Source organism: Coregonus clupeaformis, chromosome 10 (genome assembly GCF_020615455.1).
Source record: "Coregonus clupeaformis isolate EN_2021a chromosome 10, ASM2061545v1, whole genome shotgun sequence".
Taxonomy (NCBI): domain Eukaryota; kingdom Metazoa; phylum Chordata; class Actinopteri; order Salmoniformes; family Salmonidae; genus Coregonus; species Coregonus clupeaformis.
The window spans coordinates 12,275,646-12,303,326 of NC_059201.1; the positions used below are offsets into that span (position 1 = coordinate 12,275,646).

The window sequence follows — 27,681 nt, forward strand, 5'->3', positions numbered from 1 at the left end:
GTTTTTACCAAAAAGTTCTATTTTGGTTTCATCTGACCATATGACATTCTCCCAATCCTCTTCTGGATCATCCAAATGCACTCTAGCACACTTCAGACGGGCCTGGAAATGTACTGGCTTAAGCAGGGGGACACGTCTGGCGCAGCAGAATTTGAGACCCTGGCGGCGTACTGTGTTACTGATGGTAGGCTTTGTTACTTTGGTCCCAGCTCTCTGCAGGTCATTCACTAGGTCCCCCCGTGTGGTTCTGGGATTTTTGCTCACCGTTCTTGTGATCATTTTGACCCCACGGGGTGAGATCTTGCGTGGAGCCTCAGATCGAGGGAGATTATCAGTGGTCTTGTATGTCTTCCATTTCCTAATAATTGCTCCCACAGTTGATTTCTTCAAACCAAGCTGCTTACCTATTGCAGATTCAGTCTTCCCAGCCTGTTGCAGGTCTACAATTTTGTTTCTGGTGTCCTTTGACAGCTCTTTGGTCTTGGCCATAGTGGAGTTTGGAGTGTGACTGTTTGAGGTTGTGGACAGGTGTCTTTTATACTGATAACAAGTTCAAACAGGTGCCATTAATACAGGTAACGAGTGGAGGACAGAGGAGCCTCTTAAAGAAGAAGTTACAGGTCTGTGAGAGCCAGAAATCTTGCTTGTTTGTAGGTGACCAAATACTTATTTTCCACCATAATTTGCAAATAAATTCATAAAAAATCCTACAGTGCGATTTTCAGGATTTTGTTTTCAAAATTTGTCTGTCATAGTTGACGTGTACCTATGATGAAAATTACAGGCCTCTCTCATCTTTTTAAGTGGGAGAACTTGCACAATTGGTGGCTGACTAAATACTTTTTTTTCCCCACTGTATGTATGTATATATATATATATATATATATATATATATATATATATATATATATATATATATATATATATATATATATATAGATATAGAATTATTGTAAAATTAACTCTGTCCATAAGGTGTAGATAGTAAGTATAGACCAGAAGTAGAGGCCTGGGCGTTGTTGTTCACTAGTTTACTCCAAGTAGGGAAAGGATGGTGGGGTTGAAAAGTAATAAAGGGGAATATATATATATAAAAAATAAAAATAAACATGGGGGATTGGAAGTGATGCAGACAATTACATTGATAGAAGATACAATCTATCTGCAATATTAAGCTGATCCATTCCCCCAAAAAAAAAGATTAAAAAAAAAAAAGATTAAAAAAAAAGATTAAAAAAAAAAGTAAAAAAAAAGGTTGCCTCCATCCCTCAAGCTAAATTGGGCAATTTTTGCAAATGTTTTCTTGTCTCAGTGAGGGAAATGCTATAAATTACGAGGACTCTATGTATTTAGAAAAACGAGACGTTGAGGATTATAATAAATATTGCTTTGATGTCATACAAGCAAGCCAAACACCTGTGAGTCCAAATGTGCACTTCACATTTCCATATAATAAAACTCACGTAATATACAGTGTCAACATTTATGATCACTATGTTTGATGTACAGTTACAAGATTACATGGCGTTATACCGTGTGTTTGCCTGAACAGAATGAGCCTGTTTGTTGTATTGTGAAGAACATTTGCCGCGTACCTTGCATCTGAATGCACTGATGACTCCATTCTATGTGCACCAAAATTACAATCTCCTTCTCTGAATTACCTAGTGAAAGCCTAACAATAAGATCGTGTTTTATAATTTAGCTAGTCATGTTGGCAATAGAACAAGCTTTCAAATTATGCCCACATGACCCAGATTGCGATTTATAATGGATTGTTTTTGGATTGCGTAAACAACAACAGTAATTGCGTAAAGGCGGGGATACAAGGCTGTGTTCCTCCATGGCACAATTCAGATTCAGCTTAAAAAACACCTTATAGTTGAACACTCTTCTTTGAGTCATAAAAGTGCATTGAAATGACTTAGGAACTGTGCACACTTTGGAAAGGTGTGTGGTCACTTGGAGACACCAGTTAGTCATCTCATTCAAACCCTTGTCATTTGTCTTGTGTTGCACCTACCCCAAATTATGTTACTGAATGTATCCAGAGTATTTTCAGATTTCGTTTGGATTCACTCGTGTCAGGTGAACTGTTGTGTCCTCAACTTTAGTCTAAATATTTTCCCATTATCCCCAAACTGTTCCCTTTTAATTGCTACCATGTTTATGTGTATGCGTTCCATATTTCTTATGCAAGAAATATTTCAAAATATCTTATCTCCATCTTGCTAGCTACTATTTTGTATTTTATTCAAGTGGATAAAGTAGTGACGTAGTTCCTCTATGCCAAAAGAGTCCATAATTGAAACCAGACCCTTGTCACTGTGTTGAGACTAACCAGTTAACATCATGTAAATTAATATGTAGGTCTAGCTGCAGTGGGAGTTGTAACGGCACTACACTGTACCCCCTTATCTCCATGGTAACGGAGTACGCCACGCCTGCCATCATCTCTCTCTCCATCTCAGAGAAAGACATGGCTCTCGCCTATCTCATACAACCAGCAGTGCTCATATTCCTGCCACATTACAATATTGATGTAACATTTCAAGAGCGTCTTGCGCTTCTTTGAAGTTATCTTCAGGGGGGGAAGGGAGTGAGGAAAATTCCAAATGAAACATTAAGGATGCGAGCATCTTGGCCATGCATTTGGAATGGGATCCATACAGCAATAGATGGTTTGTATTTAGTGGAGCAGCTCCCAGGAGAGTCAACATCAGAGGATTACAGCAAAACATGAAATTAAGCATTCAGTCCCCCATCCTCTACAGTTCATAGCTCGGCATAGCTCTTCAAGCCTCTGTGTGTGTGTGTGTGTGTGTGGAGTGTGTGTGTGTGCTCCAGACAAAGCGGGGATTACATATGTTTAGACCAATTCACATACCAGGATACACTAAATATAGGCCCACATGGTCCAAACATGTGAGAAACTAAACTCAGTAGGGGATACTAGTAATACAAGTGAGAGTGCAAGAGATGTGAGCGATTGTGTGGTAAAACAGGCTGGTATGGGAGCTGGTGGTGTGTCTTAGCAGGAGTCCCTGCCAGCCTGAGAGGAGAGGACAGGAGGTGCTGTGAGGCAGGTGTTGTATACATCATTGTGGCCTCCCTTTCCTCTCCTCCTATGTGCTGAGGCACTTTTAGGGAGTTACTAGAAATGCCCTGACTATGGCCTTATTTTGGCCTATTCTCACAAGGCCAATGGCTTTTTACCACGTCTTCAACTTAGTCTGCCCTGCCAGTCTAAAAAAATAACTCATTATTTACAATTTTGTGGGGGGCGTTCATAATAGATTGAGAGCATTCCATGCATTTCTAAACTGTCAGAGCACTGGCAGACGTTCAAAGCTAACATTTTTCTATAGCAGATAGCATGAGACACTCTTGCAAGAAGTTCTCAATATTATGTTTAGACTGCTACATCAACCTGTGGACACCAGCTGTTTATTCCCACTCCATTTACTGTCATCTCTGTATCTTGGGTTTGAATAAAAACAGTTTTCTTACCTTTCCTGGGTCATCTTTGGAGCGAGGCACTTTGAGAAAACACTTGTTCAATGACAGATTGTGCCGTATTGAGTTCTAGAGAGAGAGACAGAGAGAGAGACAGAGAGACAGAGACAGAGACAGAGACAGAGAAGAGAGAGAGAGAGAGAGAGAGAGAGTCGGGGTTAGAGCTTAGGGATCAAAAACCACATTAGAGGAAGAGGTCTCGTGTCTTTGAGAAGAGAGCAGGTCATAGCCACAGAGGCCGTGCCATTGTGACAAAGTGAAAAGGGAAGCTTGGTAGGATGCTACACGGTCATCCTTTGTGTCATGTCATATTTCCTGCAGTCAAGATCAACTTGTTTTAATTACACCCTGAGAAATGAATTTGCTAAATCTGTGACTAGACACACTGATAGTCACTGGATCTTTGCCTTGGACCTGGCCAAAGCCACTAGGAAGACATAGGGTCTAATCTACTTGGTAACAACACTCTGGACACTACAGCAGCCAGGCTTCTTCTACTTCTCAAATTACATGGGCGCCAAAAATCAATGCTCAACTTGAATTAAGAGACACACGCATCCCAAATGAATCCCTCTCTGGGATGATGCCTGATATTAATTAATGCTACACAAGGCTCCTTCGGGGGAAGGAAATACATTATGTAGATCATTCTGAAAGTTAACTCATTAGTGTTGGCTAGTCCTCACCATCAGAGGAGAGAGGCTGATTTATCTGGCTGATCAGGGGCTTGAAGCAGCAATGATGATGGCTGTAGAGTGGAGTGGTGCTCTTGGATTAATAACACAGCCAGGATAGAGCCAGCCAGCCAGGCAGGCAGGCAGGGCCCTGGAATCAGCTGGAGCTGGGCCAGCCATGGGCTTAGCGGACTCACTGAATGCACGTCTCCACTCCATTTTATGGAGTAGTATTGATAGATAGCTTCACTAAAAAGCTTTGGGATCCTCAGATGAGTTGGACGTAGGTTGGGCAGATGTGAGAGGAGTACACAGCCCACAAGATGGAGCTAGTTGTAACATCAGTATAGAGAAAGTAGGCCTGCACCTCAGGAAGACAGGAAAATGTTTTAGCCTCGCTACTGTTATTTTACTGCTGCTCTTTAATAAAACATTTTACTTATCTATTTTTTACTTAATACTTATTTTTCTTAAAACTGCATTGTTGGTTAAGGGCTTGTAAGTAAGCATTTCACTGTAAGGTCTACACATCATGTATTCGGCGCATGCGATTTGAAAATGACAGTCGTTATCGAGAGGTAAAATCCTCTGAAAACCCAATGGAAAAAATATCAAAATACACCAAACTTACACAACCTAATGCAACAAAAAGTGTCTGAGATGTTACAGCAGGACAGATCCATCATGATGCTCATTATAGAAAACTAAAATATATTACAAAAACAAACAATACACACTCGTCAATCAATAAAGAGGCTAATCAAACCCCAATATCTGGTAAGTATACTAGTAAGTATTTTTTAAACCTCCCGCGTTGGGCTCGATGTGCCATTGTGTAGTTCTTACATGCAATCTATGAGCAGAATTACTGTCTTACCTCAATTAGCCACGACATATGAATTAATGCTACACAGAGGGTAGAGCGTACGGCCCAGTACATCACTGGGGCCAAGCTTCCTGCCATCCAAGACCTCTATACCAGGCGGCGTCAGAGGAAGGCCCTAAAAATTGCCAAAGACTCCAGCCACCCTAGTCATAGACTTATCCCTGCTACCGCACGGCAAGGGGTACTGGAACGCAAAGTCTAGGTCCAAAAGGCTTCTTAACAGCTTCTACCCCCAAGCCATAAGACTACTGAACAGCTAATCAAATGGCTACCCGGACGATTTGCATGGACTCCCCCCACCCAATTTTTATACCCTGCTGCTTCCCGCTGTTTATTATCTATACAGTCAGTCACTTTCCCCCTACCTACATGTACATATTACCGCAACTAACCTGTACCCCCGCACATTGACTCGGTACCGGTACCCCCTGTATATAGCCTCGTTATTGTTACTCTTTTTTTTACTTTAGTTTATTTAGTAAATCTTTTAACTATTATTTTTCTTAAAACTGCATTGTTGGTTAAGGGCTTGTACGTAAGCATTTCATGGTAAGGTCTACACCTGTTGTATTCGGCGCATGTGACAAATGAAAATTTGATTTGAAATCCCTAGTTTGAAAGCAACTGTTTTCTGGAAGCCGTATGGCGCCATTTTCCCTAAATTGTCCCCCACGTGGACCAGCCCCCTAGCAATTAGTGTTTCAGCCAATGAGCTTCAGCCCCTCGCCATTTGAGTGACATCTAGCAAGATGCACACACAGCAGAGCGAGAGAGAAATTACGTGGTTCACAGATCTGCACGTGTGATGTAGCACGTCATTTTCAGGGAACAGTTTTGGCTCGTGAGTGCTACTTTTAGAACTACTGACTAAAAAGTATACAAAAGTCCCGGAGAATCTCTTTAAGACCCAAGTAAAACCACCCACCTTCCAGACTCAGATGTCAAGGAGTGGGAGTGGGAGTGTGTGTGTGTGTGTGTGTGTCATGCACTTGATGCCACAAGGAGAGAGGGAAGTAGTGCCAGTGACTGTATACAGCGCATTTGGAAAGTATTCAGACCCCTTGACATTGTGACGTTACAGCCTTATTCTAAAATGGATTAAATTGTTTAGTTTTTTTCTCATCAATCTACACACTATTCCCCATAATGACAAAGCAAAAACAGGTTTTTATATTTAAATTTTAGCAAAAAAAATTAAATAAGAATAATAATTAAATATTACATTTACATAAGTATTCAGACCCTTTACTCAGTACTTTGTTGAAGCACCTTTGGCAGCGATTACAGCCTCGACTCTTCTTGGGTATGATGCTACACCTGTATTACGGGAGTTTCTCCCATTTTTCTCTGCAGTTCCTCTCAAGCTCGGACAGGTTGGATGGGGAGCGTCGCTGCACAGCTATTTTCTGGTCTCTCCGGAGATAATAGATCGGGGACAAGCCGGGCTCTGGCTGAGCCACTCTACGACATTCAGAGACTTGTCCCGAAGCCACTCCTGCGTTGTCTTGGCTGTGTGCTAAGGGTCGTTGTTCTGTTGGAAGGTGAACCTTCGCCTCAGTCTGAGGTCGTGAGCGCTCTGGAGCAGGTTTTCATCAAGGATCTCTCTGTACTTTGCTCCGTTCATCTTTCCCTCAATCCTGACTTGTCTCCCAGTCCCCACAGCATGATGCTGCCACCACCACGCTTCACTGTAGGAATGGTGACTGGTTTCCTCCAGACGTGACCCTTGGCATTCAGGCCAAAGAGTTCAATATTGGTTTCATCAGACCAGAGAATCTTGTTTCTCATGGTCTGAGAGTCTTTAGGTGCCTTTTGGCAAACTCCAAGTGGGCTGTCATGTGCATTTTACTGAGGAGTGGCTTCCATCTGGCCACTCTACCATAAAGGCCTGATTGGTGGAGTGCTGCAGAGATGGTTGTCCTTCTGGAAGGTTCTCTCATCTCCATAGAGGAACTCTGGAGCTCTGTCAGAATGACCATCGGGCTCTTGGTTACCTCCCTGACCAAGGCCCTTCTCCCCCAATTGCTCAGTTTGGACGGGCGACCAGCTCTGGCAAGAGTCTTGGTGGTTCCAAACTTCTTCCATTTAAGAATTATGGAGGCCACTGTGTTCTTGGGGCCCTTCAATATTGCCGAGATTTTTTGGTACCCTTCCCCAGATCTGTGCCGACACAACCCTGTCTCGGAGCTCTACAGAAAATTCCTTCGACCTCATGGCTTGGTTTTTGCTCTGAAATGCACTGTCAAATGTGGGACCTTATATATAGACAGGTGTATGCCTTTCCAAATCATGTTCAATCAATTGAATTTACCACAGGTGGACTCCAATCAAGTTGTAGAAATGTCTCAAGGATGATCAATGGAAACAGGATGCACCTGAGCTCAATTTCATAGCAAAGGGTCTGAATACTTTATAAAACAAAATTTATAAAAACCTGTTTTCACTTTGTCATTGTGGGGTATTGTGTGTAGATTGATGAGTAAAATATAAAGTTAATCTATTTTAGAATAAGGCTGTAACGTAACCAAATGTGGAAAAAGTCAAGGGGACTGAATATTGTATATGAATTGACAAAGTCATCGATCACATAACACCATTTATTTCTGTGTGCACGATTTTAAAATAAAATCGGTTGAAGGACATACAGTACCAGTCAAAAGTTTGGACACACCAACTCATTCGAGTTTCTTTATTTTTACTATTTTCTACATTGTAGAATAATAGTGAAGACATCAAAACTATGAAATAACACATGGAATCGTGTAGTAACGAAAAAAGTGTTAAACAAATCAAAGTATATTTTATATTTGAGATTCTTCAAAGTAGCCACACTTTGCCTTGACAGCTTTGCACACCCTTGGCATTCTCTCAACCAGCATCATGAGGTAGTCACCTGGAATCCATTTCAATTAACAGGTGTGCCTTCTTAAAAGTTAATTTGTGGAATTTATTTCCTTCTTAATGCATTTGAGCCAATCAGTTGTGTTGTGACAAGGTAGGTGGGTATACAGAAGATATCCCTATTTTGTAAGAGACCAAGTCCATATTATAGCAAGAACAGCTCAAATAAGCAAAGAGAAACGACAGTCAATCATTACTTTAAGACATGAAGGTCAATCATTACTTTAAGACATGAAGGTCAGTCAATCAGGAACATTTCAGTTACTTTGAAAGTTTCTTCAAGTGCAGTCGCAAAAACCATCACGCGCTACGATGAAACTGGCTCTCATAAGGACAGCCACAGGAAAAGAAGACCCAGAGTTACCTCTGCTGCAGACGATAAATTAATTAGAGTTAACTGCACCTCAGATTGCAGCCCAAATAAATGCTTCACAGAGTTCAAGTAATAGACACATCTCAACATCAACTGTTCAGAGGAGACTGTGTGAATCAGACCTTCATGGTCAAATTGCTGCAAAGAAACCAATACTAAAGGACACCAATATGAAGACTTGCTTGGGCCAAGAAACACGAGCAATGGACATTAGACCGGTTGAAATTTGTCCTTTGGTCTGGAGTCCAAATCCAACCGCCGTGTCTTTGTGAGAGGCAGAGTAGGTGAACGGATGATCTCCACGTGTGGTTCCCACCGTGAAGCATGGAGGAGGTGGTGTGACGGTGTAGGGGTGCTTTGCTGGTGACACTGTCTGTGATTTATTTAGAATTCAAGGCACACTTAACCAGCATGGCTACCACAGCATTCTGCAGCAATACGCCATTTTTTACGTTACATTTACGTCATTTAGCAGACGCTCTTATCCAGAGCGACTTACAAATTGGTGCATTCACCTTATAGCCAGTGGGATAACCACTTTACAATGTTTTTGTTTTCTTTCTTTGGGGTGGGGTAAGGGGGGGAACACAACTGATTGGTTCCAACGCATTAATAAGGAAATAAATTCCACAAATTAACTTTTAACAAGGCACACCTGTTAATTGTTATGGGACAATATACAAAAATACTACAATGCAGAGATACACAACAATAATCAGGTTAACACTGAGCTTATCAACATCACAACTTTATCTGATGAAATATTAACGTGCATGCCCTTTTATGTGAGTGTCTGTGTGTTCGTGCATTTGTACTATATGTGTGTAAATGTATGCGCACGTGTGAACACACACACACACTATATACACACAAAAGTACAGTACCAGTCAAAACCATCCCATCTGGTTTGAGCTTAGTGGGACTAGCATCTGTTTTTTAACAGGACAACGACCCAAAACACACCTCCAGGCTGTGTAAGGGCTATTTGACCAAGGAGAGTGATGGAGTGCTGCATCAGATGACCTGGCCTCCACAATCAACCGACCTCAACCCAATTGAGATGGTTTGGGATGAGTTGGACCGCAGAGTGAAGGAAAAGCAGCCAACAAGTGCTCAGCATATGTGGGAACTCCTTCAAGACTGTATTCTTCATGAAGCTGGTTGAGAGAATGCCAAGAGTGTGCAAAGCTGTCATCAAGGCAAAGGGTAGCTACTTTAACGAGCTAAAATCTAAAATATATTCTGATTTGTTTAACACGTATTTGTTTGCTACATGATTCCATGTGTTATTTCATAGTTTTGATGTATTCACTATCATTCCAGAATGTAGAAAATAGTAAAAATAAAGAAAAACCCTTGAATGAGTAGGTGTGTCTGAACTTTTGACTGGTACTGTACATCTGGTGTATTACAAGCAATTATTGGTTCCAATGACAGTCTTATTTTTTAAAACGAAGATTGCAATTTTTTCATTCACTATAATGAGGGATCCTGTTTACTGCTAACAATCCCTGCAGTACTGCGGTCGCCCTTTAACTTCCATGGCTTCAATGAGAGGGGCAGTAGTAGTGCTCAGCCTCACACAGTGAGATATGTTGCTCAGTCTCCATTTAGGGCCTTCTTGCAGGTCTAAATCATTGATACAGTCATTCAGCCTGACCCAGCCTAGAGTACTGTCACTGCATTAGAGGTTTACTTTTGAATGAACTCTTCTCTCTGGCAGCACTCCCCTGCCCTGACAGGCTCTGTGTTCCAGCAACATGCTGTATTCTGTCAAACATGCTCCCCTCTCTAAGCTTACACATCACTGGTGTGAAACTAACAGGCTGAGGGTCATTCATGGGAGAAAGGGTGAAGTGGAGTGAATAGAAGCGTTTAACACATTACGACTGCAGTGTTACACAGAGAAACCTGATGACAGCCACTTCTGCTTCTTTGGGAGTATCATGGCATCCTTACAGGAAGGCAGAGGAGTTAAACCATCAATAAGATGACAACGTGCTGGTGAGAATCCTCCCAATTAAAGCCAGTTAACCATATTAACGTGTCCGTTTTGGAAACGCCACACTACAATTAGCCTAAGCATCTACGGTATGCAGAGTCATACTTGCACACAATGAGGATGGAGCATCCTGATAAGTACCTAGTACAGATCCAGTGTTAACAGAAGTACAGTAAGTAGAAGGGGTCATTGAGTGTGAGCAGTAGTGCATATTGAGTCAGACAGAGCAGAGCGCTAAGCAGGGGTCCAGCCCAAGCGCTGCCCAGCATGTACCTGCAACCCCCACAGTGTGGCTCATGCCCATCCAGTGTGTGTGCATCTCCCAATACCGCGTCCCACACGCCACAACGTGTTTCCTAAGTAATATGGTGATTTAACACACCAGGACAGCAGTAGAGGCGTAAGCAGTTCAGCCCTGCGTCGCCCTCACATCCCCACCCCCCCCACCACCACGGAGCGGAGTAGGGAGCTGCGGCGCAACAGAAGGGCCGCCAGGGGAAAGTAGGTTACGCTGACCCTGCGCTCTGCGTGTCAAACGTTCAGAGTGAGCCAAAGGGACAGGCCGTGTCAGAGCGCTGCTCCTCTCCACACAGGCAGGCAGGGAGGTGGTCAGAGCACCCTGTACACACGCTGCTAAGCGACCCAGGGGACTGCAGCCTCACGGGACACATACTGAGATGCATGGAGGTAGAGGTCTTACACAGAGAGAAAACCAGTGAAGAGCGGTCGGTCTCTCCACAGGTCTGTCTAACGTTCATACTAATGCAGTCCTTTCCTGCTGCTGCATCTCTGCCTCAAAAACATATCCTTCTGACAGGCATCCCAACACATGGCTGACCTGACATTTCACACTTCTCATGTAAAGTTTAGTATTTACTTGAGAGCCTGTTTTAAACGTCTATCTTACTAAAAGTAAGGGAAGGCCCGGACAAGCTCTTTAATCGTTTAGATTAAACTCCAAATAGGATGGCGCTTAATTACCTTCGGATTTACAGCATTGTGATCAACATTTTTTCCCAAGCAACTAAAAGGAGCAGGAGTGTACAGTGGGGAAAAAGTATTTAGTCAGCCACCAATTGTGCAAGTTCTCCCACTTAAAAAGATGAGAGAGGCCTGTAATTTATCATCATAGGTACACGTCAACTATGACAGACAAATTGAGATTTTTTTTTCCAGAAAATCACATTGTAGGATTTTTAATGAATTTATTTGCAAATTATGGTGGAAAATAAGTATTTGGTCACCTACAAACAAGCAAGATTTCTGGCTCTCACAGACCTGTAACTTCTTCTTTAAGAGGCTCCTTTGTCCTCCACTTGTTATCAGTATAAAAGACACCTGTCCACAACCTCAAACAGTCACACTCCAAACTCCACTATGGCCAAGACCAAAGAGCTGTCAAAGGACACCAGAAACAAAATTGTAGACCTGCACCAGACTGGGAAGACTGAATCTGCAATAGGTAAGCAGCTTGGTTTGAAGAAATCAACTGTGGGAGCAATTATTAGGAAATGGAAGACATACAAGACCACTGATAATCTCCCTCGATCTGGGGCTCCACGCAAGATCTCACCCCGTGGGGTCAAAATGATCACAAGAATGGTGAGCAAAAATCCCAGAACCACACGGGGGGACCTAGTGAATGACCTGCAGAGAGCTGGGACCAAAGTAACAAAGCCTACCATCAGTAACACACTACGCCGCCAGGGACTCAAATCCTGCAGTGCCAGACGTGTCCCCCCTGCTTAAGCCAGTACATGTCCAGGCCCGTCTGAAGTTTGCTAGAGTGCATTTGGATGATCCAGAAGAGGATTGGGAGAATGTCATATGGTCAGATGAAACCAAAATATAACTTTTTGGTAAAAACTCAACTCGTCGTTTTTGGAGGACAAAGAATGCTGAGTTGCATCCAAAGAACACCATACCTACTGTGAAGCATGGGGGTGGAAACATCATGCTTTGGGGCTGTTTTTCTGCAAAGGGACCAGGACGACTGATCCGTGTAAAGGAAAGAATGAATGGGGCCATGTATCGTGAGATTTTGAGTGAAAACCTCCTTCCATCAGCAAGGGCATTGAAGATGAAACGTGGCTGGGTCTTTCAGCATGACAATGATCCCAAACACACCGCCCGGGCAACGAAGGAGTGGCTTCGTAAGAAGCATTTCAAGGTCCTGGAGTGGCCTAGCCAGTCTCCAGATCTCAACCCCATAGAAAATCTTTGGAGGGAGTTGAAAGTCTGTGTTGCCCAGCGACAGCCCCAAAACATCACTGCTCTAGAGGAGATCTGCATGGAGGAATGGGCCAAAATACCAGCAACAGTGTGTGAAAACCTTGTGAAGACTTACAGAAAACGTTTGACCTGTGTCATTGCCAACAAAGGGTATATAACAAAGTATTGAGAAACTTTTGTTATTGACCAAATACTTATTTTCCACCATAATTTGCAAATAAATTCATTAAAAATCCTACAATGTGATTTTCAGGATTTTTTTTTTCTCATTTTGTCTGTCATAGTTGACGTGTACCTATGATGAAAATTACAGGCCTCTCTCATCTTTTTAAGTGGGAGAACTTGCACAATTGGTGGCTGACTAAATACTTTTTTTCCCCACTGTATATTGCATAACAGAGCTGTTCTTGTGGAGTTTTAAAGTTGATTTCTTATGTCACCTTTCCCAGATAACACTAATGTACCACACACGTTGACTTTACATTCCCAATAAAGCCAGGAGCTAATTCCCTTCAGACTGGATGGGAGAAGTGAAGCCCTAATGATGAGGCAGATCCCTGTTTTGGACCAATCACAACCTCAAATCAAATGTTTCGCAAACCACAGGTGTAAACTAACAGTGAAATGCTTACTTACGGGCCCTTCCCAACTATGCAGAGAGAAAAACAATAGAAAAATAACATGAGGAATACATACAAAATGAGTAACGATAACTTGGCTATATGCACAGGGTACCAGTAACGAGTCAATGTGCAGGGGTACGAGGTCATTGAGGTAGATATGTACATATAGGTAGGGATAAAGTGACTAGGCAACAGGACAGATAATAAAACAGTATCAGCAGTATATGTGATGAGTCAAAAGAGTTGGTGCAAAAAGGATCATTGCAGATAGTTGGGTAGCTATTTGGTTAACTATTTAGTAGTCTTATGGCTTGGGGGTAGAAGCTGTTCAGGGTCCTGTTGGTTCCAGACATGGTGCATCGGTACCAGTTGCCCTGCTTCCATCCTATCCTGCTTCCATCCCATTTAGGTTCAACCCATCTCTATGAAATCAACATCTCTTTTCAACAATAACAATGAAACACTTGTTATGAAAGATGGCATCACAAGGCTTTTAAGAGCAAAAAAAAAAAAAGCACATAAAAAAGATTATATGGGCCAGTGTAGCCACTTCAAATATCTATTTTAGAGTGACTAAACAGGAGAAAGAGAATGACTAACGGCTTGTCTGCAGTGCCCTGTAATCGACCTGTGGGTAAAGATCCATGTGATTGACTGAGGCAGTTAAAAAGAGTTGAGCCACTTCTGCTGCGGCGCATACCTCAGATCTAGTCTAGTCATACAGAAAGGGATGTGATCTTTCAGATAAGGATTGCAGCATTCTCTTAAAAAGAGAGAGAGAGAGAGAGCAAGAGATAGGAGAGAGTGATAAGAGAGAGGGAGCGAGAGAGAGCCGAGAGAGAGCGAGAGACAGCGGAGAGAAAGAGCGAGAGAGAGTGAGCGAGAGAGAGTGAGCGAGCGAGAGGCGCGAGAGAGAGCGGAGAACGAAAGATAACGAGAGAGAGCAAGAGAGAGCGGAGAGAGCGGAGAGAGCGAGAGAGAGAAGTAATGTTTACTGTTCATTTTTATTGTTTATTTCACTTTTGTTTATCTACTTCACTTGCTTTGGCAATGTTAACAGTTTCCCATGCCAATAAAACCCTTAAATTGAAGTTGAATTGAGCAAGAGAGGAGAGAGAGAGAGCACAGAGAGCAGCACAGAGAGAGCAGCAGATAGAGGGAGTTTTTTAAGAGAGGCACAGAAATGCAAGACAGGGCGCAGAGCCGATCGAGATATTTAAGAGATATAGCTTAAGTCATATATATATGGTTTAGTTTTATATATATTGTTTTGTTTTATATATATATGTTTGTTTTATATATATTGTTTGTATTTTATATATATACGTCTATTTTATATATATATTGTTTTTTTATTTATATTGCTTTATATTTTATATATATAATGTTTATATTTTATATATATATTGTTTCATATTTTATATATATTTATGTTAATATATTTTTATATATATATTGTTTTGTTTTATATATGTTTTTATATATATGTTTGTATTATATATATATTGTTTGTATTTTAATATATATTGCAATATTTTATATATTTGATTTTATATATATATTGCTTATATATACATGCTCACATATTTACATATATATATATATGCTATTTTATATTTGTTTTATGTTTTGTTTTATATTTTTGTTTTATATTTTTTTGTTTGTTTTATTTACATGTGCCTATATATATACCTGTTTATATTTAAAAATGTGACATATGGTTTTCAGCATAAGCAGATAAAACAAAGAGATAGTGATATACTTTATACATGAGAGAGCGCAGATATATGTTTTATAGATATATAAGAGATTTTTTTTTGGAGAGACGAGGGCTAAGCGTTTTATATACACAGCAGAGAGACGAGCAGATAGCGAGAGCAGTTATAGTAGAGAGTATTAGCAGAGCAGCGGAGATAGAGAGACGGAGATATTTAGAGCAACAGAGATTTATGAGCTAGATATTTACGCTATCAAATATTATACGGACAGGGCAACATATTTGAGCATATTTATATTTGTGGACAACTGCAGTATATTTTATTTATTTGTATATGGTTTAACATGCGCAAGTATTTGGTGTATTCGATTCATATATATTTTATTCGTATTCTTACATATTTATTTATGTTTTATATATTGTTTATTTTATTTATTGTATATATATGTTGTTTCTTATATTATGTTTGATATTTTTTGTAATAGAGTATATTTATATAATAGGCATATATCGCTATTGTTAGTTTGTTTATATAGTTATCATATTTGTATATTATATTATTTCTTATATATGGTGCCATATTACAACCGTAGTACATGGTATTTATTCTATCCAAGTTATATATTTGCTGAGCTGCATATATTTATTTGCATATTTTCTTGCATATATCGCTACTTTTATATATATAAGGTGGAGCGAGAGCGGTGAGAGAAAGAAAGCGAAAGCGGAGAGAGAACGCGAAAGCGGAGAGAGAAAGCGAGAAAGAGCAGAGAGAGCAGAGATTGGAGAAAGAGCAGAGAGCGGAGAGAGAGCGAGAGCGGAGAGAGAGCGAGAGCGGAGAGAGAGCGAGAGCGGGGAGCGAGAAAGCAAGAGAAAGCAAGAGAGAGAGCAAAGAGAGACAAAGTTTATATAAATGTATATATATGTGTTTCAGCATAAGAGACAAAGTTATCATATATGTTTAAACATATATATTTTATCATATATATTTTTCTTATATATTTATATATATTTTAAATATATATTTTGTATATATTTTTAAATATATATGTTTATATATATTTTGATAAATATTTATATTTTATATAGATTTTTAATATATATTTTAAATATATATTTTAATATATATTTTATATATATTATTTTTAACATGTATTTACACATATTTTATATGATACTTATTAGCAAAATATATATGATTAGAGCAATGAGATAGCGAGAGAAAGCAAGAGAGCGAGAGAAAGCAAGACAGAGTGAGAGCAGAGAGAGCGAGAGAGAGCGCGGAAGAGACAGAGCAAGAGAGAGTGAGAGAGAGCGAAAGAGAGAGCAAGCGATAGTGAGAGAGTGGAGAGAGAGCAAGCGATAGTGAGAGAGTGGAGAGAGAGCAAGAGATAGTGAGAGAGCGGAGAGAGAGCAAGAGATAGTGAGAGAGCGGAGAGAGAGCAAGAGAGCGGAGAGAGAGCAAGAGAGCGAGAGAGACAAGAGATACATATATAATGGGCTACGAGATAGGGTCGAAGAGCTAGAGAGATGGAACCAGAGCGCTGAGTTTTTAAATGAGAGAGGCTTGGAAGAAGGCAGATATGGGATATATTTATAGATGCTGTAGATATTTTATCTATATTTGGGTATAGATTTATATTCGAGAGAGCAGAGCGGAGAAAGCAACAGAGAGCAGGAGCAGGAGAGAGAGCGAGAGCGGAGAGCTTGAGAAAAGCAAGAGAGAGCGAAAGAGAGAGCGAGATCGAGAGCGGAGAGGGACGTGAGAGAGCGAGAGCAGAGAGAGAAAGCAGAGAGAGAGCAGAGCGAGAAAAAGCAAGAGAGAGACCAGAGAGAGACCAGCGAGAGAGCAGAGAGTGGAGAAAGAGCAGAGAGCGGAGAGGGCCAGAGGGAGGGGCAGAGAGTAGAGCAGAAAGCGTTATAGAAAAGAGATCGACTATGGAGAGAATGGAGAGGAGACGAGGGAAGTCAGAGAGAGAGAGCATATTAGAAAACGAGAGAACAGAAAGAGTACGTATAGAGACTAGGGGGGCGAGAGAAGGGCGGAGAGAGAGCGAGAGCGGAGAGAGAGCGAGAGCAGAGAGAAAGCAGAGAGAGAGAGCAGAGCGAGAGAAAGCAAGAGAGAGACCAGAGCGAGACCAGAGAGAGCAAGAGAGAGCGAGAGAAAGACCAGAGAGAGCGAGAGAGAGACCAGAGAGAGCGAGAGAGAGACCAGCGAGAGAGAGACCAGAGAGAGCGAGAGAGAGAGACCAGAGTAGAGATAGTTTGGGCATGTTTGCATAAGTTTGCGAGTGTGATATATATTTATAAGCTTGAGTATAAACATATTAGGTTATGTTTATATATATATTTACATTTATATATATATTATATTTATATAATGTTTATATTTTATATATAGCACATATATACGTAGTGAGCCGTATATATATATTACTATTTATATATTATTATACATATTAATATTTGTTAGTTAATATATATATTTTGTATATTGTATTTTATATATAAAAGTATTATGTTTATATATATAAGCATATTATATATAAGTATAATATTTAGAGCGTAAAATGGTTGTTTGCATATATTTTGGTTGAGCCATTCGCATATATATTATTTACATTTTTTTACAGATATTATTTGCTATTTCACACATATATTTAGTACGCCATATATGCTCTACTATTTTATATTTCTATTGCATCTGTTTACATATATAAAGAGGCCACATATATTGCTTGTTTTATAGGTATATGTTTGTGACTTTATATATAGATGTTTGAGAGTTATATATATGTTGCAATGCTACATATATAATATATATTTATTTATACTTCCATTACTGTTTTACATTTTGCTAGAGGATATTATTGAGCGAAGGAGCGAGAGCGGAGAGCAGAGAAGACAGAGAAGAGAGCGTATGGAGCGAGAGCATGGCGAGAGGATGTTTAGCGAGAGCGCGAGAGAGTGAGCGAACGCTAGAGCCAAGAGAGAGATGGTTGAGAGCGAAGCAGAGAGTACGCTGAGTCAGCAGAGAGAGTTTAAGAGCCAGTGAATAGTTTACGAGAGCCACAGAGAGTGGAGAGAGCGCGCAGATCATTTTTCGGAGAGAGAATGAGCGAAAGAGCTAGCTATGAGCAAGATATGCTTAAGTTTTATATATTCAAGACATTTTTTATATATATATTTTAGGTATATATGTTATATATATTTTAATTACATATGTCCCCATATATATTGTAAAGAGATATTTTAGATATATTTTTAAATATATATCTTTTATATATATTTTAATATATATTTGATATATTTTAAATATATATTTGTAGATATATTTAAATATTTTTACATATTTTAAATATATATTTTATATATTTTAGAATATATTTTACATATAGTTTAAAATATATATATACCTACATATTTTAACGATATATTTATATATATTGAACATATATATATATATTTTATATATGTTTCAGATATATACGTATAGTTTAAATATATATTTATATATATTTTGCAACATAATATAAGATATATTCACATATATATTTTATACATATCTTCATATATTCATATATATTAAACATATATTTTAAATATATGTTCTATATATATGTGAAAGATTGGTGCGAGAGCGTAGAGAAGAGAGCTGTTTATATATGAGAGAGTAGCGCAGAGCAAGAGAAAGCAAGAGAGAGTGAGAGAGAGCTTAAAGAGAGAGCAAGTCGAGAGTGAGAGAGCGGAGAGAGAGGAAGAGATAGTGAGAGAGCGGAGAGAGAGCAAGCAGATAGTGAGAGAGAGCTGAGAGAGAGCAAGAGAGCAGAGAGAGAGCAAAGGGAAAGATATGTGAGAGCTAGATTATATAAGGAGAGCGCGGTGAGCGGGCACAGAGAGTACGAGAGCGAAGAGAGATGATTAAAGCAGAGGAGAGGGAGGCAGCGAGAAAAGAGAGAGTGGAGAGAGCAGAGAGCGAGAGTTAAGAGAGCAGAGAGCTTTAGAGAGATTTAGAGAGCGGAGAGAGAGCAGAGAGCGAGAAAGCAACAGAGAGAGCAGAGAGCGGAGAGAGAGCAGAGAGCGGAGAGAGAGAGCAGAGAGCGGAGAGAACGAGAGAGCTTGTATATATAGTAAGAAAGCAAGAGAGAGCGAAGGAGAGAGCTAGACCAGAGTTAGAGTCGGGAGAGGCGTTGGTTTATAGAGAGCGAGAGCAGAGAGAGAAAGCAGAGAGAGCAGAGCGAGAAAAAGCAAGAGAGAGACCAGAGAGAGACCAGAGAGAGAGCAGAGTGGAGAAAGAGCAGAGAGCGGAGAGCGAGAAAGCAAGAGAGCGAAAGAGAGAGCGAGATCGAGAGACAGGACAGAGAGAGAGCAGAGCGAAAGATGCGAGAGAGAGAATTGCAGAGAGAGTTTAGATATTAGTTATTATAATTTGTTATATTTTGAGATTAAGAATTGAGCCAAAGTGGAGAGACCAGATATAGACAAGAGAGAGACCGAGAGTAGACAGGAGAGAGAGCGAGAGAGTAAGACAGCGGCGAGAGAGAGAGAGAGAGGAGCCGAGAGAGAGAGCGAGGACAGAGAGAGAGCAAGAGAGGCAGAGAGCGGACCAGAAGCAGAGTAGAGAGAGAAAGCAGAGAGAGCAAGGAGATGAGAGAGACAGGATGAGAAACGAGAGGAAGAGCAGAGAGCAAAGAGAGAGAGCGGGTGAAAATAGAGGTGTAAGAGCGAGAGCCGCGAGAGAGCAAGAGAGCGGACAGAGAAAGACGAGAGAGAGAGGCAGAGCAGAGAGCGAGAGGGCCGAGAGCGGAGAGAGTGGATAGAGCTGCAGAGAGGGAGCAGGAGAGAGAGAGAGAGAAGGAGCGAAAGCAGAGCGAGAGAGAGCAAGAGAGAGAGCGAAGAGAAGAGCGGAGGTGGTTTCTATTGCTATGACAGCAGAGAGAGAGAAGAGAGCAAGAGAGGAGGCAGAGAGGAGCAAGAGGCAGAGCGAGACAAGAAGCTAGAGACAGACGGGAGGGAGGAGAGAACAGGTGAAGGAAGAGAGCGAGAGATGGTTTTAGCCAGAGAGCGAGAGAGCCTAGCAGAGAGCTGAGAGAGAGCGGAAGAGAGAGCGAGAGAGAGCGGAAAAGAGAGCGAGAGAGAGCGGGAAGAGAGAGCGGAAGAGAGCGGGAAGAGAGAGCGGAAGAGAGAGCGAGAGCGGAGAGAGAGAGGGAGAGCGGAGAGAGAGCGAGAAAGCAAGAGAAAGCAAGAGAGAGTGAGAGCAGAGAAAGCAAGAGAGAGCGAGAGAAAGCAAGAGAGAGCGAGAGAGAGCGCGGAAGAGACAGAGCAAGAGAGAGTGAGAGAGAGCGAAAGAGAGAGCAAGCGATAGTGAGAGAGCGGAGAGAGAGCAAGAGATAGTGAGAGAGCGGAGAGAGAGCAAGAGATAGTGAGAGAGCGGAGAGAGAGCAAGAGAGCGGAGAGAGAGCAAGAGAGCAAGAGAGAGCAAAGAGAGAGTGGAGCGAGAGCGGAGAGAGAGTGGAGCGAGAGCGGCGAGAGAGTGGAGCGAGAGCGGCGAGAGAAAGCAAGCGAAAGCGGAGAGAGAAAGCGAGAAAGAGCAGAGAGAGCAGAGAGTGGAGAGAGCTAGAGCGGAGAGAGAGCGCAGAGAGCGGAGAGAGAGCAGAGAGCGAGAAAGCAACAGAGAGAGCAGAGAGCAGAGAAGAGGAACAGAAGAGCGAGAGAGAGGCAGAGGTAGAGAGCAGAAGCGAAGCAGCATAAGAGACAGAGGAGAGCAAGAGAGCGGAGAGAAAGCGAGACAGAGCGGAGAGAGAGCAGAGAGCAGAGAGCGAAAGCAACAGAAAGAGAGAGCTTAAGAGAGCAGAAAGCAGAGAGAGAGCGAGATCGAGAGCGGAGAGAGTGAGAGCGGAGAGAGCGAGAGCGGAGAGAGCGAGAGCAGAGAGAGAAAGCAGAGAGAGCAGAGCGAGAAAAAGCAAGAGAGAGACCAGAGAGAGACCAGAGAGAGAGCAGAGAGTGGAGAAAGAGCAGAGAGCGGAGAGAGAGAGAGAGCGGAGAGAGAGAGCAGAGAGCGGAGAGCGAGAAAGCAAGAGAGCGAAAGAGAGAGCGAGATCGAGAGCGGAGAGAGAGTGAGAGCGAGAGAGGAGAGCGAGAGAGAAAACAGAGAGAGAGAGACCAGAGAGAGACCAGAGAGAGATGAGAGAGAGCGAGAGGGAGTATGTATATATTTATATTATTTTATATATTAGTGTTTTTATATATATTTGGTTTATATATATATATTTGCGACATAAGAGATAAATCAGAGAGAGATATATACTTTAAAGAGAGAGACCAGAGCGAGACCAGAGAGAGCAAGAGAGAGCGAGAGAAAGACCAGAGAGAGCGAGAGAGACCAGAGAGAGCGGTGAGAGAGCGAGAGCAGCGAGAGAAAGCGAGAGCGGAGAGAGAGAGCGAGAGCAGCGAGAGAAAGCGAGAGCGGAGAGAGAGAGAGAGAGCGAGAGCGGAGAGAGAGCGCGAGAGCGGAGAGAGAGCGCGAGAGCGGAGAGAGCGAGAGCGGAGAGAGAGCGCGAGAGCGGAGAGAGAGTGGAGAGAGAGCGCGAGAGCGAGAGAGCGAGAGCGGAGAGAGAGCGCGAGAGCGGAGAGAGAGCGCGAGAGCGGAGAGAGAGCGCGAGAGCGGAGAGAGAGCGCGAGAGCGGAGAGAGAGCGCGAGAGCGGAGAGAGAGAGCGAGAGCGGAGAGAGAGAGCGGAGCGAGAGAGAGCAGATAGAGAGCAGCGAGCAGAGAGAGCGGAGAGAGAGAGCGGAGAGAGAGCGGAGAGAGAGAAAGCAAGAGAGACCAGAGAGAGTGAGAGAGACCAGAGAGAGTGAGAGCAGAGAGAGAAGAGGGAGAGTGGAGAGAGAGAGCGGAGAGAGTGGAGAAAGAGAGCGGAGAGAGCAGAGAGAGCGGAGAGAGAGGCAAGAGAGAGCGGAGAGAGCACGGAGAGAGCGGAGAGAGCACGGAGAGAGCGGAGAGAGCACGGAGAGAGCGAGCGAGAGAGTGGGGGAGAACCAAGGCGAAATTGGACTGAGACAAGGCGAAATTGGACTGAGACACAGCACAACTAGGATAAAACAAAGGTAGGGACCAACCAGTGGTGAAGATAAAGCATTTGCACAGTAGATTACTTTACACTGTTGCTGTGACACACATTTCATACAAGGCCCCATTCCTACCCAAAACATACACACCTCAGCTTCAGATACCTCCACAGGGGCTAAGGAATGTAGCACCTTCACTGTCTATTTGTAGTGGGTGTGGGACGGCTTTTCCACAGTGTTCCCACAGCACAGCAGGGCACCATCTTTTTCCTCTTTCACTCACTCACACACACGTCGTGCTCAAACACACGTTATACACGCATGCACACACACACACAAAGGTGCTAAGCTACAGTCTGACCCGGTGCAAACTCAGATGTTTTTAATCATTTTAGTATCAAATCAAATCTTATTGGTCACATACACGCGTTTAGCAGATGTTACTGCGGGTGAAGCGAAATGCTTGTGTTTCTAGCTCCGACAGCGCAGTATATCTAACAAGTAATATATAACAATTTCACAACATATACCCAATACACAAATCTAAGTAAAGCAATGGAATTAAGAATATATAAATAAATATATATATGGACACGCAATGTCAGAGCGGCATAGACTAAGATACAGTAGAATAGTATAGAATACAGTATATACATATGAGATGAGTAACGCAAGATATGTAAACATTATTAAAGTGACTAGTGTTCCATTTATTAAAGTGGCCAATTTCTAATCTATGTATATAGGCAGCAGCCTCTAATGTGCTAGTGAAGCCTATTTAACAGTCTGACGACCTTGATATAGAAGTTGTTTTTCAGTCTCTCAGTCCCAGCTTTGATTAAACTGTACTGCCCTCACCTTCTGGATGATAGCGGGGTGAACAGGCAGTGGATCGGGTCGTTGTTGTCCTTGATTATATTTTTGTGACATCGGGTGCAGTCGGTGTCCTGGAGGGCTGGTAGTTTGCCCCTGGTGATGGGTTGGGCAGACCGCACCACCCTCTGGAGAGCCCTGCGGTTGCGGGCGGTGCAGTTGCCGTACCAGGCGGTGATACAGCACGACAGGATGCTCTCAATTGTGCATCTGTAAAAGTTTGTGAGGGTTTTAGGTGCCAAGACAAATTTCTTCAGCCTCCAGAGGTTGACGATGCGCTGTTGCGCCTTCATAACACTGTCTGTGTGGGTGGACCATTTCAGTTTGTCAGTGATGTGTACGCCGAGGAACTTGACGCTTTCCACCTTCTCCACTGCGGTCCCATCGATGTGGATAGGGGGTTGCTCCCTCTGCTGTTTCCTGAAGTCCACGATCATCTCCTTTTTTTTGCTGACGTTGAGTGAGAGGTTATTTTCCTGGCACCACACTCCCAGAGCCCATCTCGTCATTGTTGGTAATCAAGCCTACTACTGTTGTGTCGTCTGCAAACTTGATGATTGAGTTGGAGGCGTGCTTGGCCACGTAGTCATGGGTGAACAGGGAGTTCAGGAGGGGGCTGAGCATGCACCCTTGTGGGGCCCCAGTGTTGAGGATCAGCGAAGTGGAAGCATTGTTTCCTACCTTCACCACCTGGGGGCGGCCCGTCAGGAAGTCCAGTAGTGTGAAGAACAGTGACCCCAGGGCCGTAGAGATTAGGCCTTTCTGATTGGCTGTATATAGAACCTGGTGAGATGAGTCAGGTTAGGAATAGGTTCTACCTCCCAACATTCTGCACACCTCACCTTATACAAGCCAACAACACAAACCATGCACTACTGAAAAGGCCTGCCTGAGACATTCCTTAATTCCCCCTTCTCCCCACTAACACACTCTTTACTCCCCCAACCCAATGCACACTAACTGAAGAGTAGATGCACACAGCCAAGCACAAGCGCAGGCTCGACGCACAGCACAGATCTCTCTCATGTCCACCAAAGTACTGAGAGATGCGAAGCACACACTTGAAAAACCATGAAGTCAACTGCAACGATTTTCAACTTGATTATTTACAAGCTTCAAAGGCATTTGATATGCCTCCCTTGGCGTCTAGTAGCAGTGTTGACATGCTAGGTTTTAAACCGCCTTAGTCTCTGATCTTTACTCACTTGTATGTTGTTTTAATAAAACATGAACAGTTTGCTTGCTGCAGCAAAACGCATGCCAAGGTGAAAACTAATAAATATAAAAATGCTATTACACCATGCCAGTTGAACACCATCCCATGTGATGAAGACAAAGAGAGAACAGTCAAACATGTCGATCACAAAACTCTGTGACGAAGACAGCCTACCTGTGTATAACATGTTGAGGTATTACAGTAATTAAAAAGGAACATGCTCTTCTTCTGCAAAGTGAGTTTACACCATAGGGAAATTGTATTTTCAACGGTTAAATTAAACCCATATTTCACATTATGAGCACAATAAAATGCGTGCGTACAGAAATTAAAAAGATAAATAAGTGCATGAACATAGCCTCCAAAAGAAATCAGTGGTCCTAATAACCACATAACTGGTACAGTATCTCTCCTGTTTCAAGTGTACAATAATGGCTTTGCATCCATCAGATAGATAAAGCTTTTAATGCACTAACTATTTAAAAAGGTTTCTCCTTAGCATGGTTCTGAAGCGCTTCAGACACAGTGCAATAAAAAGCAACCCACGCAAGCAGTTTTAACCCCAGGTAAAGCTGTGCAACTACACCCACTGGATAACCAGGGTGGGAGTTGACTGCCAAGGTCGTTTGATTCTACACAGATCTAAAATCTACTTCAGTGTAGGCTACAGTACATACTCCATACATGAGCATAGGTACAAGTTAGGCAGATGACAGAGACAGGCAGGTTCCTGTCCATCAAGTGGCTATGGGGCCGTGAAGCCTTGCTGGCCAGGCTTATAAAAGTACTATACTAGTTAAGAGTTCAGGTGGGCCTACGCACTTCAGCAAACAAAGGAGGGGTGTTCGACAACAATGACAAAACAGACTTACCAAGAAAAACTTCCAAAAGGTCTAATTTCAGGCAGCAAGGAGTTGGAGCACTCAACAAAAAGGGAGAAATTCATTTATTATAGCTCACTTTAATCCATTGTTCAGACTGATGTTTGGACGTCAAACTGACTACTATACTAGTTACTCTGGCTGGGAAGGTGTAGGACACATGGAGCCCCTTTCCAGGCAGGTATGCAGTGGACAACAATGTGCTGACAGAGAAACTGACACTCCCCCTGGCTGGACCGACTTACACACCAGTCAGTCAGTCACTGAAGACTGTCTATCCAAAATGCACACACAGATATTCTGTCATTCAAAAACAGACATTAAATAGAGTATTCCCCATATTCTAGCTTTCCAGTTTGGCATAGTGTGATCTGTGATCCTCTCAGCAGAAGAGTAAGTCAAGATATCCGTCTTCATCTGGTGTAACTTTGTTGAAGCCCACATACAGTTGGGAAAAAAAGTATTTAGTCAGCCACCAATTGTGCAAGTTCTCCCACTTAAAAAGATGAGAGGCCTGTAATTTATCATAGGGACACGTCAACTATGACAGACAAATTGAGGGAAAAATATCCAGAAAATCACATTGTAGGATTTTTAATGAATTTATTTGCAAATTTATTTGGTCACCTACAAACAAGCAAGATTTCTGGCTCTCACAGACCTGTAACTTATTCTTTAAGAGGCTCCTCTGTCCTCCACTCGTTACCTGTATTAATGGCACCTGTTTGAACTTGTTATCAGTATAAAAGACACCTGTCCACAACCTCAAACAGTCACACTCCATACTCCACTATGGCCAAGACCAAAGAGCTGTCAAAGGACACCAGAAACAAAATTGTAGACCTGCACCAGGCTGGGAAGACTGAATCTGCAATAGGTAAGCAGCTTGGTTTGAAGAAATCAACTGTGGGAGCAATTATTAGGAAATGGAAGACATACAAGACCACTGATAATCTCCCTCTATCTGGGGCTCCACGCAAGATCTCACCCCGTGGGGTCAAAATGATCATATGAACGGTGAGCAAAAATCCCAGAACCACACGGGGGGACCTAGTGAATGACCTGCAGAGAGCTGGGACCAAAGTAACAAAGCCTACCATCAGTAACACACTATGCCGCCAGGGACTCAAATCCTGCAGTGCCAGACGTGTCCCCCTGCTTAAGCCAGTACATGTCCAGGTCCGTCTGAAGTTTGCTAGAGTGCATTTGGATGATCCAGAAGAGGATTGGGAGAATGTCATATGGTCAGATGAAACCAAAATAGAACTTTTTGGTAAAAACTCAACTCGTCGTGTTTGGAGGACAAAGAATGCTGAGTTGCATCCAAAGAACACCATACCTACTGTGAAGCATGGGGGTGGAAACATCATGCTTGGGGCTGTTTTTTCTGCAAAGGGACCAGGACGACTGATCCGTGTAAAGGAAAGAATGAATGGGGCCATGTATCGTGAGATTTTGAGTGAAAACCTCCTTCCATCAGCAAGGGCATTGAAGATGAAACGTGGCTGGGTCTTTCAGCATGACAATGATCCCAAACACACCGCCCGGGCAACGAAGGAGTGGCTTCGTAAGAAGCATTTCAAGGTCCTGGAGTGGCCTAGCCAGTCTCCAGATCTCAACCCCATAGAAAATCTTTGGAGGGAGTTGAAAGTCTGTGTTGCCCAGCGACAGCCCCAAAACATCACTGCTCTAGAGAGGAGATCTGCATGAAGGAATGGGCCAAAATACCAGCAGTGTGTGAAAACCTTGTGAAGACTTACAGAAAACGTTTGACCTGTGTCATTGCCAACAATGGGTATATAACAAGTATTGAGAAACTTTTGTTATTGACCAAATACTTATTTTCCACCATAATTTGCAAATAAATTCATTAAAAATCCTACAATGTGATTTTCTGGATTTTCTTTTCTCATTTTGTCTGTCATAGTTGACGTGTCCCTATGATGAAAATTACAGGCCTCTCATCTTTTTAAGTGGGAGAACTTGCACAATTGGTGGCTGACTAAATACTTTTTTCCCCCACTGTATATATAGTCCAGCCACAGACAATAGGGCTGAGCTAACAAACCCCTAATGTATTCTCTTGAGGATTCATGAAAGCTGCACCAAGAATGTTCCCTTTTCAGCAGAGGATGAGATTTGGAGACCAACAACACTGCAATGGAAGTGTTCTGAGCTCAACCTCCATCACACCCACATCTTTACCTGCTTTGTTGAGTAGGCTAACCTTGAACTGGGTCTGCAGACATTTAGAAAAGCATTCAAAGTAACAGCCCTGACTCTTCAATGCAATATTTTCGAATTTTTAAAAGCTTCCATTTCAAAATTGGGATTCGGGTTGGCTGCTGCGAATTTATTTGAAAGGCTGTGGGGAAAATGAACTTAATTTAATACTGAATGACAGGTCAACACAACGACAAAAGATCTGAGCCACTCGTCTGAAGCCTCTTTTAATCATAGTCCTTCAGAGAGCTCTCCCCCGCCTGGTGCTGAGAGCAAAGCACACACAGTCAAAGGGCTTTCCACAGCCTCCGGAGTAGAGCAGCTCCACTCACATAACTCACTGCAGAGAGAACAGCACAGGAGGCTGGCTTCTGTGGCTAGCCAACTACAGCAGCCGACAGACAAGCTCAAATCATTTCACTGCAACAAGCCCCCTTAAACAGATGGGGATGGCGCTATTAAATAAATGATCTTCTCAGTAAATCTCTGGCCTTTGAC

At 42.4% G+C, this 27,681-nt stretch overlaps 1 protein-coding gene across 1 annotated transcript in view; it reads right to left on the bottom strand.

Moving 5' to 3' along the window:
- Positions 1 to 27,681, bottom strand: part of LOC121574841 (forkhead box protein J3) — a 116,906-nt gene that overhangs the window by 34,463 nt on the left and 54,762 nt on the right. Inside the window, exon 3 of the mRNA XM_041887467.2 lies at positions 3,511 to 3,585. Within this exon, the coding sequence (XP_041743401.1) occupies positions 3,511 to 3,585 (75 nt within the window). The remainder of the gene's footprint in view (positions 1 to 3,510; positions 3,586 to 27,681) is intronic.